General features: G+C 53.1%; 1 protein-coding gene across 1 annotated transcript in view; it reads right to left on the reverse strand.

The window, feature by feature from the left end:
• Positions 1-284: 284 nt before the first annotated feature.
• Positions 285-16,460, reverse strand: part of PRPF6 (pre-mRNA processing factor 6) — a 34,230-nt gene continuing 18,054 nt past the window's right edge. Inside the window, exons 10-21 of the mRNA XM_065921592.1 lie at positions 16,043-16,161; positions 15,143-15,361; positions 10,414-10,536; positions 8,342-8,463; positions 6,778-6,916; positions 5,315-5,434; positions 4,948-5,124; positions 4,414-4,547; positions 3,699-3,790; positions 2,758-2,872; positions 843-969; positions 285-469 (exon numbers count right to left, since the gene is read on the reverse strand). Coding sequence (XP_065777664.1) covers positions 317-469; positions 843-969; positions 2,758-2,872; positions 3,699-3,790; positions 4,414-4,547; positions 4,948-5,124; positions 5,315-5,434; positions 6,778-6,916; positions 8,342-8,463; positions 10,414-10,536; positions 15,143-15,361; positions 16,043-16,161 — 1,640 coding nt within the window. The 3' untranslated portion in view covers positions 285-316. The remainder of the gene's footprint in view (positions 470-842; positions 970-2,757; positions 2,873-3,698; positions 3,791-4,413; positions 4,548-4,947; positions 5,125-5,314; positions 5,435-6,777; positions 6,917-8,341; positions 8,464-10,413; positions 10,537-15,142; positions 15,362-16,042; positions 16,162-16,460) is intronic.

The following is a 16,460-nucleotide window of genomic DNA, read 5'->3' on the forward strand; positions in this document are numbered from 1 at the left end:
GGGGTCACCTGGCCAGCTGGGCCCTCACTGTTCTCACACACAGCTTTTACCCAGAACACAAGTTCCTGCCTCCATCTCCAAAAAGCCTTGGAGAATTGCCCAGCTCTCCTGGCGCTTCCTCTGAGGGGCATAGGCTCTTAAGAGGCCTGGAGAGCTAGCCCTATCCAGTGTGGGGGCCAGACTGGGATGGTCAAAGCACATGAGGGTAGGATTTGGAGAAAACCCGCTGCCACGAACCCCACGACTACTAGAAAACCTTTAATCAACAACCAGGACGGCCACCACCCCCGCCCTCGCCCACCCCTGTGCAGGACACTCAGAAGGTGTTCTTGATGCGCGCCGCCACCAGCACCAGGATCTCCCCGATCTTCCGCTGCCAGTTGGCGATGTCCTTGGACGTGGCGCACCACAGCTCCCCGTGCCGGGGCTCGGCGTTCTCGCAGCGCCTCCTCACCTCCTCCCGCTGCTCCTGGGTGGGGACCGCAGGTGCTTGAACCAACCCACTCCCACCGCACTCTACCAGGCCTCGCACCAGTGCCCACCCCCGCCCCCCAAAAAGGACCCAGATTCCACATGGTGGGGGGACCTCCGAGGGCGCTGGGCTCTGGGAAGTCTCTGTCCAGCAGGACAGGACGGCTGTGACACAAAGACAACCCTCAGGCCTTCAGCTCTGGCTCTGGTCCCCATCACAACAAACTCGTTAAAAGATGCCCCCGAGCATCTAAATTTCAGGCTGAGAGACTCCAAGGCTACAGCCAGAAAGCAGCCATGGAAGCCGTGTCAGCCACAAGCACTTCATTCGGGACTGGTGGGGTGGGGGTCATGGGCAGCAGGCGCCTCACCTCTGTGCCGTGCTGCAGCTCAAACTTGTAAAAGAAGGCCCAGGCATCCCCAAGATCCGAATCGATCTTCACGGTGCGGTGGAACCACTCACGGGCCTTGGTGATCTTCCGCTCGCTCCAGAACAGCCTATTGAGAAGCAGCAGGGGGACCAAGTGGCCACAGGTCAGTGCTCGTGGTGCTCTATGGCCGCGGGAGCCACGCTGGGGGCAGCCCTGGCCTGCTCAGGTCACAGTTCGCTCCGTGGTGGGCTAGACCTCGAGCCTGGTGACCCACTGCAGTGACACAGTCAGGCACAGGGGCTTCTGGTCTTGACCTCTCCCTGGAGAGCTCAGGCTCCATTGGGGTGCCAAGCGATGAGGCCTGGCCACCCGGAAACCCCTCCAGGTCACTACCTGAAACCCTCCTTCCTTCAAGTGTCCACCTGAGGCATTTCTCAGAAAACCACCCACAGAGTAAGAAATTATTTCTTCCTCTGAGTAAAACATAGGGAGATGAAAGTAACTGATCTGACAAAAAAATTCTATCAAGGCTGTGATTAGGGAAAGTGAAGTTTCTGCCTGTTCCTCCTTTTCACCTTCTGGAACATTCTGTTCTACCAGGCATCTCCAGAAGGAGCTGAAGCCCACACTAAAAACCTGGTCTAAAAGCAGACACAGACCCCTGAAACTAGGCCCAGGAGATCCACAGCATCAGAAATCAAGTCAGGGTCCTGGGAGCCTTCTCCACGTGCCGGCGAGGGCATGACGGGCACTCTGACAGCCAACTCCACCAGTTCGGCAGTCAAGTTCCAGAGCAGACGTGCACTAGGCACCTCCAGGCAGCTGCCTTGGCTGGTCTCAGCTACAAAAGGGAGTAATTTCATGCTCTGATAGCTTGATTGTTTTTTAAGCCTTGTGGTATTCTTAATTGCTCAGTGTCAGATAAACTGTGATTTAAAGAGCACAAACCCAGATAGCAGCACACAGAGCACCAGCCTGGGAACAGCAAGGAGGGACCTGTTTACTTTACAAAGCCTTTTACAAGGTTTTATGGCAGCCCTATCAGAGTGGAGCAGGAGGTGGAAGCACAGGCGAGAGGGAAGGAGCCCCAGGGACCCAGGTGGGGCCTCAGAAGTTCGTGGGAAGCCCCACACGCAGCACTCTCAGCCCCACAGCAGCCAGGGATGAGGTGCTGGTGGGCACTGAGGAAGCAGCTGGGCCAGCAAGAGCACACAGGAGCCTTTGGCCCCAAATACCCCCTGCCCTAGGCAGAGGCCTGAGAGCCCTCCACCCCAAGCCCAGTCACTTTCCAGCCTGACCACACCCAGCCACAACCCGGCACTCAGGTTCCACTCCTCTCAGGCCACTGTCCTCCTTTGAGAAGGGAACAGAGAAGATTCAGGAGATCCTGAAGGCCCTCCATGCCTCCCCAGGGAGCCCCGGGCCCAACACCCTGCACAAGCTGGCAGTGGGGGGTCGCCTGCTCACCTCCTCTTGTCCTTGAGGCCAGCACCCTGAAGGATAGGTGGCCTCCACACCCCCAGGCACACCAAGAGCCTGACCAATGGGCCCTAGATTGTTCCCAGGGTTACACAAGTCAAACAGTCTGGCTTACGGCACTAACACAATGGAAACAACTGTCTTGCTTACAGCTGTCTGAACCAAAAAAGGTTCACTTATAACCTAAATTCCATGTGGACCAGTGTTAGCAGGCCTGGGTCTGTCCTGGCAATTCAAGACCCATGTTGGAATAAACTGAAAAGTGTCAGAGACAGAGCGCACAGAAACCTGAGAAGGAACCAGGACAAGGGAAGGAGGATCAGGGGCCCAGAAAAGGCCACCCTCCCAGTGGTCATGACCAGGGAAGACTGCCTTGTTCTGGGGATCTGGAGACCCCAGCAAGAGGACTGGCACTACCACCAGGACCCCTACTCACTTGGCCACAGCCAGGAGCACGTGGGGGTCATGCTCACACTTCTTCAGGGCGTCCACACTCTTGGTCTTCCGCTGGGGCCTCGCCTCCAGGAAGATGGCTTCAGACCACAGGACCCCTGAAATCCAGACATGCAGATGATCACCTCAGCCATCACACAAAGGGAGGCCTTTGAAGACTCAGGATATCCCCATCTGTGCCTCCCGTGTGGCCGGGCCGCCTATGCTACCCCCTACTCCATACCCCCCAACCCCCACCCCGCGGCCTGCCCAGAGCCACAGGGCCCCACCGGCAAGGCCATGACATCATCCTGGGGGACGGGGAGGCTGGAAGTCCCAACAGTCTCCAAGGTTTCATACCTACTGACTAACTTCACAGCTGAGAATTCACTGTAACAAAGTAACAAAAAGTGCTACCAAGGATTTATGCAGAAAGATAACCTGGGATTAATACCAGCCTAGAGATCAGCCTGAGGCCATATATCTGCCATAAACCCAGAAAATTCTACGAAGCCACTAAAATCTGTTCATTCTTAAGGATTCAGTGATAATGAAAAATCCTCACAGAATTTTCAACTGTAAAAAAAAGGGGGGACAAAACAAAATACACAGTATGACTTGATTTGGGGCAATAATACAAATTGTAAAAATACAAAAAAGCTACAATCAATGACTTCTGAGTACTGGGCTCACAGCAATTTTCATGTTCTCTTTTTTTACTCCAAATTTATTTATACTGCACATGCACTAACTAATTACAGAACTTGGGGTAAAATAGTAAAAAATTAACTTCTAATAGAAAAAGAAATGGTAGCATCTCAGAACATGAGGTCTAACTGCCAACACTGAGACTTGAGTTCAATCATTTAAATGACCAAGCATAGCGGAGGTACTTTTGTGGCTGAGTCTGACCCCGGCTGCCGGCGGCCTGAGGATGGCACTCACCAGAGTTGGGGCACTCCTGCAGGGCCTTGGCCATGAGCGTGCTGGCAATGTTCTTCAGCCCAGCACGGTACTCCAGCCGCACAGACTCCAGCCTGCGGAGAGAAACCCGGGCAGGGTAGAGCACTGTCCACTGGTAGCCTGACGACAAACAGAAGGTCCTGAGGAGCCTCAGTAGCTGGAGTTGTCTGTGCTGCCCAGCAGCTCGTCCACCAGAGAAGGGAGACATGGGTGATCCCCACCTCAAGCCTATGGGTGGCCATAAACCTGGACTCTGAGGTCATTCAGGTACGAGTGAAGATGGGCAGGATAAAGACAGACAGGCCTGCTGGTGGCTGCTGGGGCACCTCAGGGCACTGACACCCTGAAGCCCCACACCTGGAGTCTGTGTGCACAGCGTCCTATGGACAGAATGCCATCTTTATCTGGCAAACTTCTATTCATCCCTCAAGGTCCCTCCCAGATACTACCTCTTCCGTAGAGTCCGCTCTCTTGGCACCATCCACCCCAATGCCCCCTCATTAGCTCTTGGTTCTCGGGCACCCTCAATCCCAGCACAAGCCACACTGCATCCAACTATCTTCAGGCTTATGTGAACACCCTCACAGCTGGGACAGGACTCTTCACAGACTGCACCTTCCCACGGAGCCTGAGCAGAAAGTGCTGCACTAAGGACTTGGTGTGAGCGAAGTCAGCTCCCAGGGGCACGGGAACTCACCACAGGCCGGGGTTCTTTGGGTTCTTCAGGCGAGACTTCTCCAGAATGGCCCGAGCTCGGGTCAGTTGCCCAACCTTCTCCTCCAGCCGGGAAAGCAAAAGCCACAGGGGTGTGGAGTGGGGACATTTCTTCAACTGCAGCCACAGACACAAGAGAGAAGACTCAACGGGCATCTGTGATGCTGTGTTGGCACCTCAAGCTGAGTCAGGGCTATGTGTGCCCTCAGAGACCCAGCCATTTCACACCCAGGTGTGTCACTATGCACATGGCTGTGTTGTGCACATGTGTATGGGGTATTTTCGTGAGCAGGCTGTGCCATACGCATGTGCACATGGGTGTGGACTCAGGAGTCTGTGCCTTACACGGGCCGTAGTCCGTACTCTGCTGAATACAGCAGTTACAGCCTGGCAAGGGCAGAAGGCTGGGTGAGGGAACAGACTGGCCCCAAGCCCACAGCTCCCCTGAGCCTGGGCCCAAGCAGGTTGTAACAATAACTATCTGAGATGAGGTGCCCCGTGTGGGGCGGAGGCTCACCCCCTGGTTGTAGGCTTCCCGGGCCTTCTCCACCAGCTCCTCCTGCTCCTCAATCTGCCCCTTCATCATCCAGAGCTTGGGGAAGTCCTCATAGTGCTTCAGGGCCTCCTCGCACAGCTCCTGGGCGGCCACAAGGTTCCCCAGCACCCACTCCAGCTTCACAGACTTCATGAACACCTGGGGAGCAGATAGCCTCAGCCTGGCTCTGGCATTTGCCTCACTGACAGCTCAGCCTGAACGCTGCCCCGTGTCTTTGGGACAAACTGCTGCTACATACATCAGTGCATTTTAAAGCCAAGAGTGAACAAATGAGCTCTGAGCACATGACCTTGGGGGCTGCTCACAGTGGGCAGGGGGCTCTGCTTACCCGGGCAGTGGGCGCGCTGCTCCGCGCCTTGGCCAGCAGCCGGCGGGCCCGCTCGTACTCATTGTTCTCAGACTCCAGCTTCACGGCCGCCAGCCAGATCTCTTCGCTGTTGGGGTTGGCCTGCAGAGGAACAGCAGCATCAGCCATGAGCTGGGCAAGGGGTCCCCTGGTTGGAAGCAGCCGGTCCAGGAACTGGGCTGTGCTGAGCCATGCTCTGCAGCAGGACAGTCTAATGCAGGCATGTCCTGGACTAATCGGCAACAAAGCCCCAGAACGTGGACTTCCTCATGAGTAAGCCGGCCTGCCACACTGGCACAGATGTGTGGCAGCTGCAGCACTTAGGCTGTGCTGCCAGTCACCACCCTCTACCTGCTGCAAAAGTTCACTCATGTCTCACCTACATGGATCCACCCACCCAATCCTGCTCGCTCCCAAGCCTGGGCATGAGGAACTGGCCACCCAGTGTGTCAGTGTGGGAAGGACAGAAGGATGCCCGGGTTATCACAGACTATGCAGGGAGGGTTCCCAGGGTCGGGACTAGGCCACGTACAACCCAGAGTCCGGCAGACATATGGGCAGTGCCCTCCAGTCTCCTGAAAGCACAGTCACCTGCTGGGCACACTCAGCCTGACCATGTCCCCAACCTGAGAACCAGCCCCACAGAGACAGGTAAGGAGAGGAGAGCGCAGGACACAGGCAGCACTGCCTGGCGGTGGTGGGAAGGACCAGAACCACCTGGAGAGCAGCGGCGTCCTCCACCCAGGGCGCCCAAACAGACAGGAGGGCAGAGGGAAGCCCAGGCCAGTCCCCTCCACATATTCACTCAGCAAGGGACAGGCGTCACTATGCCAGCCTAGATGAAAACCACAGAGTGACATCGTCTTTCCAGTTAATAGAAAAGCATGCTGGAAACCGCTGACTGAACCTTGCTGTCAAAAACTACTAGGATGTTCCATGTGACAATAAAAATCAGAGAAATACGCAGAGCTCCCGGCACCAACCATGAAGCCACCCTCCACAAACACAGCTCCACCCACTGACAGCCTGGGCGGCAACAGGCGGCCCACGTGGGACCCAGCGCAGGTGCCTGTGCTCCAGTGCAGGGACAGGACTTCCTCCCACAGTACCAGACAGCCTCACGTGCACCTAGGAGGGGACCTGTGTGGGGACACAGCTCTCCGCTGGCTGTCCTAGCCTTCCTGTCTCCCTGAGTCTATGCTGTGGAACGTTGAGCCCAGGGTCACACTGAATGGCAGCAAACATGAGGTAGGTATCCATCAACCGGGCCATTTTTCCTGCTCTCAGACCCCCTCAGGGCCGCAGCTGCCCCCAGAGCACCCGAACTCCCTGCATCAGACCATGCTCCGCCTCTCAGGTCAGCTCCTGTCAATAATGCAGGAAGGGCTCAGGGGAGGTGGGCACAGGACCCTGGAGCCTCGGGCCATGGCCCACCCCTCACCCACCTGGAAGGCCAGAGCCAGGATACTCCTCGCCGCAGGCACGTCCCCGGCCAGCCACTTGGACTTGGCGCCCATGAGCCACAGCACCTCTGCTTTGGGGCAGTGGGCCACGGCCCGCTGCAGCAAGGCCTCCAGTGACTCCCTGCAAGACAGGGGGACGGTCACCACAAGCACACGGGCCACTTGCTGCTAGGCCACGAGCGCTGAAAAGACAGTTACTGCTTCAAAGTTCGATGCTATAAATGATTTACCAGACTTTTACAATGGGGAGAGTGTGGGGAAATCTTTTCTCTCCATAAAGGCTCTAAAATCAACTACTGAGGAGGGTGCTACAAAGCCACGCATTGTTCAAACAGCAGAGTCTGATGGAGCTTCTCAAGGGAGCCTTTTATAGCCGGGTGTCCCGGAGGCGCGATAACTTCGCGGTCTGGGAGCCGGGGGCCTTTTCATCTCTAACCACAGATCCGCCAATAAAGATTACAACCTGTACCTACTCTTTGGCATCCAGAGAAACTGTCTTATTTCTGGAAGGAAGTTATTTTAGGTCACTATCAAGCATGAAGCCCGGGTTTCAGGTATGAAGCCCCAACCCTGTGTGGCCCACCACCCTGGCACACCCCCGGCACAGATGTTCTCCTCAGGTCTCTGCAAGATCGAGTGAGCACACGGAGTTGCTCTGTGTGGTGTGAAGCCTGACACCAGAACAAGAAGGCTCGGCTTCCTCAGCCTACCATAGGTGCCAGACCCGGGGGATAGGAACTGCCCCTGAACCCAAGGACGAAGACCTGCGGGCAAGGCCCTGCTCTGGACAGGACAGTTGGGTGAACTTGCACAGTCATTTCAAAACGTGCCCAAAGGAGTTAACTGCAAGACACAGAGCAGCTAGTGGGGGTGTGTGTGGGGTGGGGGACAGGAACATCAGACAACTCCTGAGCCTGAGACTGAATGAGACAAACGCAAAGCAACAGAGGCCCTGTGCTCCCAGCTGCAGCCCAGGTGGGACCAGCAAGGCCCGAACACAGAGGATGTGGTAGAGGATCCAAGCAGAGGCTGCCCACCTAACTGCTGACTGAATTGCAACATCTAATTCAATCAGCACTTACAGCCAATAAGGCAGACACAAAAGGTTTTTTCAATTAAAGAGAACAATTAAATAAAATTGTCACGGACCTCCTCAGAGCACAAAAACCAGCCCAAACCCAAATCCAGCACAGTTGAAATGAAAAACAGGCCTCCCTGGGCCCAGATGCCGCACCGCCCACGCTGCTGAAGCCAGAGCCCCACAGACGGGGGCCTCGGGGCCCCAGCCCTGCCCCAGGGAGCCCTAGGACCCCAGGGCTCCCAGCTCACTGCAGGCAGACGGGCCCCTCAGTGCCTTGGCTCCTCAACTGTACAGCAGCAGGAATGTCATTACAGAAGGTGCCAGAAAGACAGCTCGGCTGAAAAGCCCAATTGCCACAGGAGAGTCCACCCCTCGTTGCAGAGGCCTGACCTCCAATGTGGCTCTCGCCCACCCATGGGGATGAGAGGCCTAAACGCAGCACAGGGTGGCAGGCCTGCCACATACCTGGTGCCATGGTTCTTCTCGAAGTATGCGGCCCGCAGCCACACGCTCTTCTTGCTGGGGAAGACCTGCAGGGCGTAGGCGTAGATAGCTCGGGCACACTCCAGGGCGTTGTGGGCCACGCACTAGATGGAGAGAGGGGAGAGGAGTGAGGGGGGAGGGGAGAGGAGTGAGGGGGGAGGGGAGAGGAGTGAGGGGGCTGGGTGCCACCAACCCAGGAGGGGTACCCACTCCACGACTCCTGACCCAGGCCTGGAAGGCCGTTACAAAGACTCTGGGGCTAGGACTCCAGGGGGTTGGTGGACCGGCCTGCCCCTGGGGTAATACTGAGCACCAAGGGCTTCTGCTCCTCCTGCAGGCCACACAGTGCTGAGGACAGGCCTACTCCAACCCAAACAGACAACAGAGAAACAAGAGACAACAGAGAAACAGGAGAAAGTCTGAGAGAGCTTGAGGGTTCTGCTCCTCAATCTGACATCTGCAGGGTGACACCCACTGAGGCCCCCATGTTGTCAAGAGATGAGGTAAGAGATGAGGCATGAAGTTCAAGCCCACACTCAGAATTAAAAGGGTTCAATGACCAGAAGGAGCTGGGCTGTGCTGCCCATTTGCTGATCTACTCCCAGGGTGGAGACTGCGGGAGACTGTTAGGTCATCCTTCACAATTTTCTGTCTTAATGTCACATAACAAAAAGCCTTTAAACCACAACAGTTGACATTAGAGCATCATTAGTGCTCACAAGACACCCAGCTTACAAATGAGACACCCAGTGAGCTGCAGACAGCAGCCACGGCCTATGTCCAGGGACTGGAGGACGAGGTGAGGGCCCAAGTGGACAAGGGAGAAAGGAAAGCTCTGCTGGTAGAAGTCCAGCTAAGCATCTCTCATCAAACACAGGTGCCATGCTATCTAGAAAACCAGCACCTGACACATCCTGTAGTAGTAACTGATTCAGGTCAAAAGTAGCACTAACCGACCCGCAAACTATAGGGCTGGTTTGCTAAGAAATGGCACGTTTATGCAGTCTCAGGGTCTCCCCACAGAACATGAGTTACAAAGGTCCACAGCAGCCTCCTGTGGAGGAAGCTGGCAGACACCCCTGGGCTGCTCAGAGCTGAGTGTGCCCCCACCCACCCAGCAGGACAGAGTCCCACAAAGAGGAGAACCCACCATGAGGACACAGTGTGGAGACCAAACCAAGGGGTCGGTACCCTCAAGAAAATCAGAATCATGAAAAACGATGACAGATCAAAGCTCCCTCCCCCACCCCGACTCAGGGTCATGGACCCTGCACATGTGACCCTGGGTAGTTTCTCCACCAAAACCCAAAAAGCATTCAGTGAGCGCCTCAGTGAGATCTGAGTAAGGCCCCAGATTATATCCTCCTGGTCCTAATCAACGCTGATCTCCTGAGTCTGATAGCTGTGCTGTGGTTGCACAAGAGAAGGTTCCTTTTAAAGAAACACACTGAAGTGTTTAAAGGAAAAGGGTCACCACATGTGTGATGTGGTCTCAAATACTTCGGGGAAAATAAAGGCCACGTGTGAGCAAGCATGTGCAAATGTGGAGAAGAAAAAGGTGTGTACTGAAATTGGTAAATGTGGGGGCATCTAGGTGAAGGGCTTAAAAGAATTCTCCACTCAGTTTTGTAACTTTTCTGTAAGTCTAACATTATTTTAGAATAAAAGGCTATTAAAAAGAGAGGACCAAATTTAAGGTTTTAAAAGCCTTAAATATGTTTATCGATCTTGAGCCCATAATCTCGTCTCTGGAACACCACTCAAGGGAGTCTCCTCAAAGTGCATGCTTCACATGCAGGTGTTTTCTGAAATGCAGATTATAGCAGAGATGGTGGTGGGGGATGTCCAGAGGTCAGGGGTGAAGAGCTGGGAAAGCATGGGAACTGGGCTAGGTCAAGGTAGTGAGCGCTCACACCCCACCTCTGCAGCAGACCCCAGTTAATAGAGAACTATGCTCCTTACAGTTGTGACTACATTTAAAAATCAGCAGATCAGAAAGATTTCCAAACCACACCCCGTTCCCCACAACGCACATTCCCACTAGCCACACTCACACTGTCAGCATCTTCCATCCACGTGTGCTTCCGGTCTTCCTCCTCAATGCCAATCCCGATAACAGCACGCATAACTGCCTGGCAGGTGGCCACACTCCCGGCCTTGTCACACTCCTCAGCATCCTGAAAGAGGGCACAGAACTGAACTCACTGCCCAGAGCTGCAGGGGTCTCGCAGACAGACACTAGGCCCGAGGGAGAGGGCTGCAGGAACAGGCCCTGAGGGTTCCTGTACCCTCAGGGCCCCCGACGCTGCCACCCACTGTGAAGCATCCTTTCCTGCCTCACTGTAGGTTAAGTGCTCCACACCCCCAACCTATTCATTTAGCAAATATCACAGAAGCACCTAACGTGTACCAAGTGCTAGAGTAGGCAACCTGGTGGCTACAGGAAAGTTCCAAAGCAGTGGGAATAACATGTTCATACTGTCACACATGTTCGTACCGTCAGCCCGGCTCCAGATTCAAAATGAACAAAAGGAAAAGCCGCTCTAACCCAAGAGAGACCTGCTGGGGGTACAGAGCCCAGCACAAGGAAAGCCAGACAGTAGTCTATGGAGAGACCAGCCACTGAGGCACTCCAGCAGGCAGGGGGGCAGGGTGTTCAGCAGAAGAGCACTGAACTTCAGGAGAACAATCCTCGGAACGAGCAGAGAGGACAGCCATGGTTCAGAGATGAGACACCAAGTATCCTGAGGCTCCTGCATGATGGGCAGGTAGGACCAGCAAGGCAAAGACCAGGGCTCACTCACAAACATCAGACCACAACATGAAGACGCAGGCAGAGGTGGAACGGATGCAGGGACGACCTCTATTGAGGACAACTTCAAGCTCTCTATCAAAACAAAACTCACAGAGGCTCACCCAGCAAAGTGTTTTAAGGAATATATTCCCATTCATGTCAAATGATGGGTGCACCAGGACACCATTTGCAATGGCTAACAGAGTAAGAAGCACCCTGCTACTGCTGTCACCGAGAGACCCTAGGCTGGTGGGACAGGCTGTCAGGCTTCCCTTGCCCTGGCTGTGAAGGGAAAAGCATCCCAGGCAGAGCAGAGCCAAGGCCAAAGGCTCAGGAGGTGGCCCAGGCCGGCCCTCCGCTGGGGGCAGAGCACAGAGCACCTGGCACGAGGAAGGAGAGCCGCCCAGGGAGATGGCCCAGGCAGCCAGTCTGCATAGCGTCCCCCACAGTCTCCACTGAGCATAAACCAGCACAGAAGGGAGAGAAAGAAGTGTCCAAAAGGATGAGCAGGAGCGTTCCTCAGAACACAGGTGTGTCCAGGACAGCACCTGTTCCCACCAGCCAAAGCGGAGATCCCTAAGAGACACAAGACCCTGAGCAGAAACCCAGAGAGGCTGCCTCTACAGAGGGCTGAGTACCAACCTGCCCCACTGACTGCGGTTGGTCCCACCCAGCAAGTGTTGAGGCAAGACCCACAGGGTCAGAACACCTTCAGTAACAGAACCAAGGTCCAACACCAGAGCCCAGAATGTTCACAGAGGCACAAAAGCACCCGGCTCCCACAAGGGAAAATGTGACAAATGAAAGGTTATCAGGGAAAGACAATCCATAATGAGGGGAGAACATGTACCAAAATCAACTCTGACGGGCCCAGACAAGAACAATAGAACAACTATTATAACCATGATCCACGGGTGGCAAATTGCTGTGTGGCAACATGAAACAAGTCAAAGAAGGTTTTTAAAACAACCAAAATTCCTGTTAGTGAAAAAGGCAAGATCTGAGATGAAAAATGTCCTCAGTCACAGCAGATGAGACATTACAGAAGAAAAAGATTAGTGAAACATGAGGACAAAGCAACAGAAGTCATATAAGATGAATCAGAACATCAGTGAGCAGACGAGCTCACATCACACCCACAGGAAAGACCAAACGTCTCCCAGAACCAGAGGGGGCTCTCACCACTGCTCTTCAGCATGTCCTGAGGCCCCAACCAGGGCAATTAAACAGGAATAAAGGCATCCAGGGACTTCTTTGGTGGTCCAGTGGTTAAGAATCTGCTTTCCAATGCAGGGGACACAGGTTTAATCCTTGGTGGGGGAATTAAGAACCCACATGCCACGTGGCAACTACTGAGCCCATGCACCACAATTAGAGAGAAGCCCCATGCACTGCAATGGACGATCTTGCATGCTGCAACTAAGACCCAACATAGCCAAAAATAAATATATACATATATATATATTTTTAAAACGCATCCAGGTTGGAAAGGTAGTAAACCTGTATTTGCACACAACATGATTCAATATACAGAAAATCCTAAAGAATCCACTGAAAGTATTACAATTTAATAAATGATTTTGCAGGACATAAGATCAACATTTAAAAATCAACTATACTCCTATACACTAGCAACGAACAACCTGAAGATGAAATTAAGAAAAAATCCCATTTATGACAATATGAAAAATAGTAAAACACTTTAGAATACATAAAGTAAGTGCAATACTAGTATGCTAAAACATTATTGAAAAAAATTTTAGGGGCTTCCCTTGTGGTCCAGTGGTTAACAGTCCACCTCGCAATGCAGGGTACACAAGTTTGATCCCTGCTTCAGGAGGATCCCACATGCCACAGAGCAACTAAGCCTGTGTACCACAACTGCTGAGCCTGTGCTCAAGAACCCGAGTTGCAACTACTAAAGCCCTGAGCCCTACAGCCCATGTTGTGCAATAAGAGAAGCCACCGCAATGAGAAGCCCGCACACCATAAAGAAGAGCAGCCCCTGCGCGCTACAACTAGAGAAAGTCCATGTGAAGCAACAAAGACCCAGCAGAGCTCCCCAAATTAAATAAATCTTTTTCTCTTTTTTAAGTTTTAAAAGAACTAAATGAATGGAAAGACATCCCACGGATTGGAAGAGTTACCACTATTAGGACAGCAACAGTCCCCAAACTGATCTACAGATTCTATGCAGTGTCTATCAACATCCCCTCTGGCTATTTTGCAGGATCTGACAAGTTGATCCTAAAGTTCATATGAAAACACAAGAACCTAGCACAGCCAAAACAGTCTATAAATAACAAAGCAGGAGGACTCACTTCCTGATTTGAAAGCTTCCTACAAAGCCACGGTATGCAGGACACAGTGGTGCTGGCACAACACAGATGCACAGCCCAGCGGAGGACAGAAACTTGGAAGTGAACCTCCACACACAGGACCGTGGTTCTCCACAACAGCGCTGGACTGTGGGGGGAGACTCACCGCGGGGAGACCCAGCGGAGCCAGATGACAGGCCTTGCACTTATAAAAGCATGAAGTTCAACTCTTAATGCAAATGGATCACAGACCTAAACGTAAACACCAAAAAAATAAAAATCTTAGAAAACAGAGATTTAATAAACCCTCATAACCATACCTGCAAGAGGTTGAGCAGAAGAAACAGGGGACACAAATTTTCCAAATTTGATACAATTTGGAAATCCACAGATCCAAGACACTGAACTCCAAACACAAGAAACATGAAGAAAACCACACAAAGCAAATTACAGTCAAACTGCTCAAGACCAATGATATAAAAAAATCCTTAAAGCATTTCTAAATCTTTTAATTTAGAAACATTTTTAAAAATTTGATTAAAAATTTTTAAAAAGATATATGTACAGAAGAGCAAAGATGACAGCAGGTGTCTCACTGGAAACAAGGCCAGCAAGAACAGTGTCTTTAAAAAACACTGAAAGGAAAGACTGCCAACCTAGACCTCCACACTGAGAGGAAACATGTGATGAAGTTTCCTTCATCAGATGAAGTAAACAAAGATGAAGTAAAGACTCTTAACAGACATTTAAAGGCTGGAAGAATTGAATATCAGCAGGCCTGCTTGTAAAAATGGTCACAAAGTCCATCAGGAAGAAGAAAGAGGACACCAGCTGGAAACTGGATCCACATGAAGGTATGAGAATGTCAAAATGGGAATGACATGGTTAGACAACACTGAACAACTATTAATAAAGAGGCTGAATCCAGACGATGAGACTTCAGGGGTATACATGATGCCTTGCACCCAAAATTGTAAAATATGCGCACCATAGGAAGGGCAGAGAACAGTACTGCTGCAAGGGCCCAGGAGCAGGACGCAGCAATCCGACACCCTCTCCTTGGGGGGAGGGAGGTGTCCTCAGCGATGACACCTGGAGCAGCAGAGGGGCCACTGGAGGAGGGTAAGCAGAACAGTGGCAGCAGGGGCACAAGAAGGAGGGGGCAGGGTCTGGGCTCTCTTCCGAGGCTGAGAGGCAATGGTGAAGCACAGGGGCTGGCTGTAGGGCTCCTCCTGACAGAGTGAGGCGGATGCAGGTAAAGAGGCACTTTTCCTGGCTGCCCATACAGTGGCTCATGCAGTGGGAGGAGGAGGTGGGAGAGTATACCTGGCCTGCTGGCTGGGTTAGAATACCTTCAGAGACCTGGCTGGCCATAGTCGAGAAGAGTGACAGATGCGCTAAAGCTCCTTCTCTCTTAAACCATATTCTCTCCTGGAAAAGCGGGGCTGACCGCACATGTCAAAATGCTAAAGTCTCCCCTGAGTTGCTCAAGCTTTCACACCACAGAAGCCACAAAGCGATGACATGAGAGGCACCCCATGCCTGCTTTGCCTGCCAGCGTGAGGACACACCTTTCAGGGGCCACCCCGAAGTCCCAGCCCTCCAAGGGACTCTAACGAGCAGGAGGGCATCCGTGCTTAAAGCGGACACCACAGCACTTGCTGACCTCACCTGGATCCACTGCTCGCGGTTAATCTCCACGCCATTGGCGCGCAGGGAGGTGATGGCGCGGTCAATGATCTTCTCCACCATCTGCGTGTTCCCATTGGCCTCCTCCAGTTTGGCAGCCGTGATCCAGATGTGGCGGTCTGTAGGGATGTTCTCCCGGGCCTTATTTAAGACCTTGCGGGCATTCTCGTAGGTCTCCAGCCTCGCCAGGGCGAGCCAGAGCTGCAAGGAGAGACCCGTCAAGTCAGGGGCACCCTCCATGGGATGCAGCACAAGCTCCCAAGGCCCATTTAAACAGGGCCCGGGATCATGTGCAGTAGCACTTCCCGCTCATCCGAAAGCTGTGTGGTTACACTGCTGACTGATCTAGTGGCTAGGTGACAGGCCCTCAGTCCCACATTCCAATCACTGATAAAAGGTACACAGTATCAGGACAGAAGGTGAACAGGACAAGACTGTCACCTCACCAACTGAAAGGGCACGGGTATTCAGCTGCCTGGAGTACTCACACCCCAGCTTTTGATTCTCAACATTTCATCACCAAAAATGTGTATGGGCTCTATTTATTTTTATGTAAATAAATTAAGATTAATTTTGTTTGGAGAATTTCACAACACACATAAGATAATTAAAAACAGGCTGGACATCATAGACCCACGACCAAAAGTCACTTCAGAGAATGCTATGAACCGGAAACCTAAAACTCAAGAAATCCAAGTGGCTCTGAGGTAGAGCCACCCCCAGCTGGGAAGACAAGCACCCCACCCCCCACCACTTCACCCTCAAGCCCCACTGACAAACCTGGAGCTGAACCAGAAGGGCTGCTCCCTGCAGGAGAGCGCTCAGCACAGAGCTCCCCCTGGTGAGCTCAAGGCTCAGGCCCCCTCGGGGTGGGAGACTCACCTCCACACTGGTGGGGCAGCACTCCACAGCTCGGCTGAGCATGATTCTAGCATCTTCTGGCTCTTCCAGCTCCACAGCCGCCTTCCACAAGCGAACTGAGTTTGGAACATGCTCAAGGGCTGGGAAAGGTCGAACAAGAAACCAGGTCACAGAAAAAGGGAAGCGAAAGCAGGACACTGTGTCGCAGAGGACGCGGCTGCCAGCACAGCCAGATGGTCTCTGCCCTCGGGACAGGCCAGGACTTAACATGGGTCCCTTGGGTCTAGACAGACACCAGAGAGGCCAGTACAGATGCCCCGAATCAGCAAGCAAGGTGGCAGAGAGGGCTGTGCATCATCTCACGCCTGTTCACACTTGAAGATCAACATCAGAAGACGAGGCACCCAGGAAGGGCCAGCCTTGCAGGCCACGTGTGAGC

Source organism: Muntiacus reevesi, chromosome 2, assembly GCF_963930625.1.
Source record: "Muntiacus reevesi chromosome 2, mMunRee1.1, whole genome shotgun sequence".
NCBI classification, from domain to species: domain Eukaryota; kingdom Metazoa; phylum Chordata; class Mammalia; order Artiodactyla; family Cervidae; genus Muntiacus; species Muntiacus reevesi.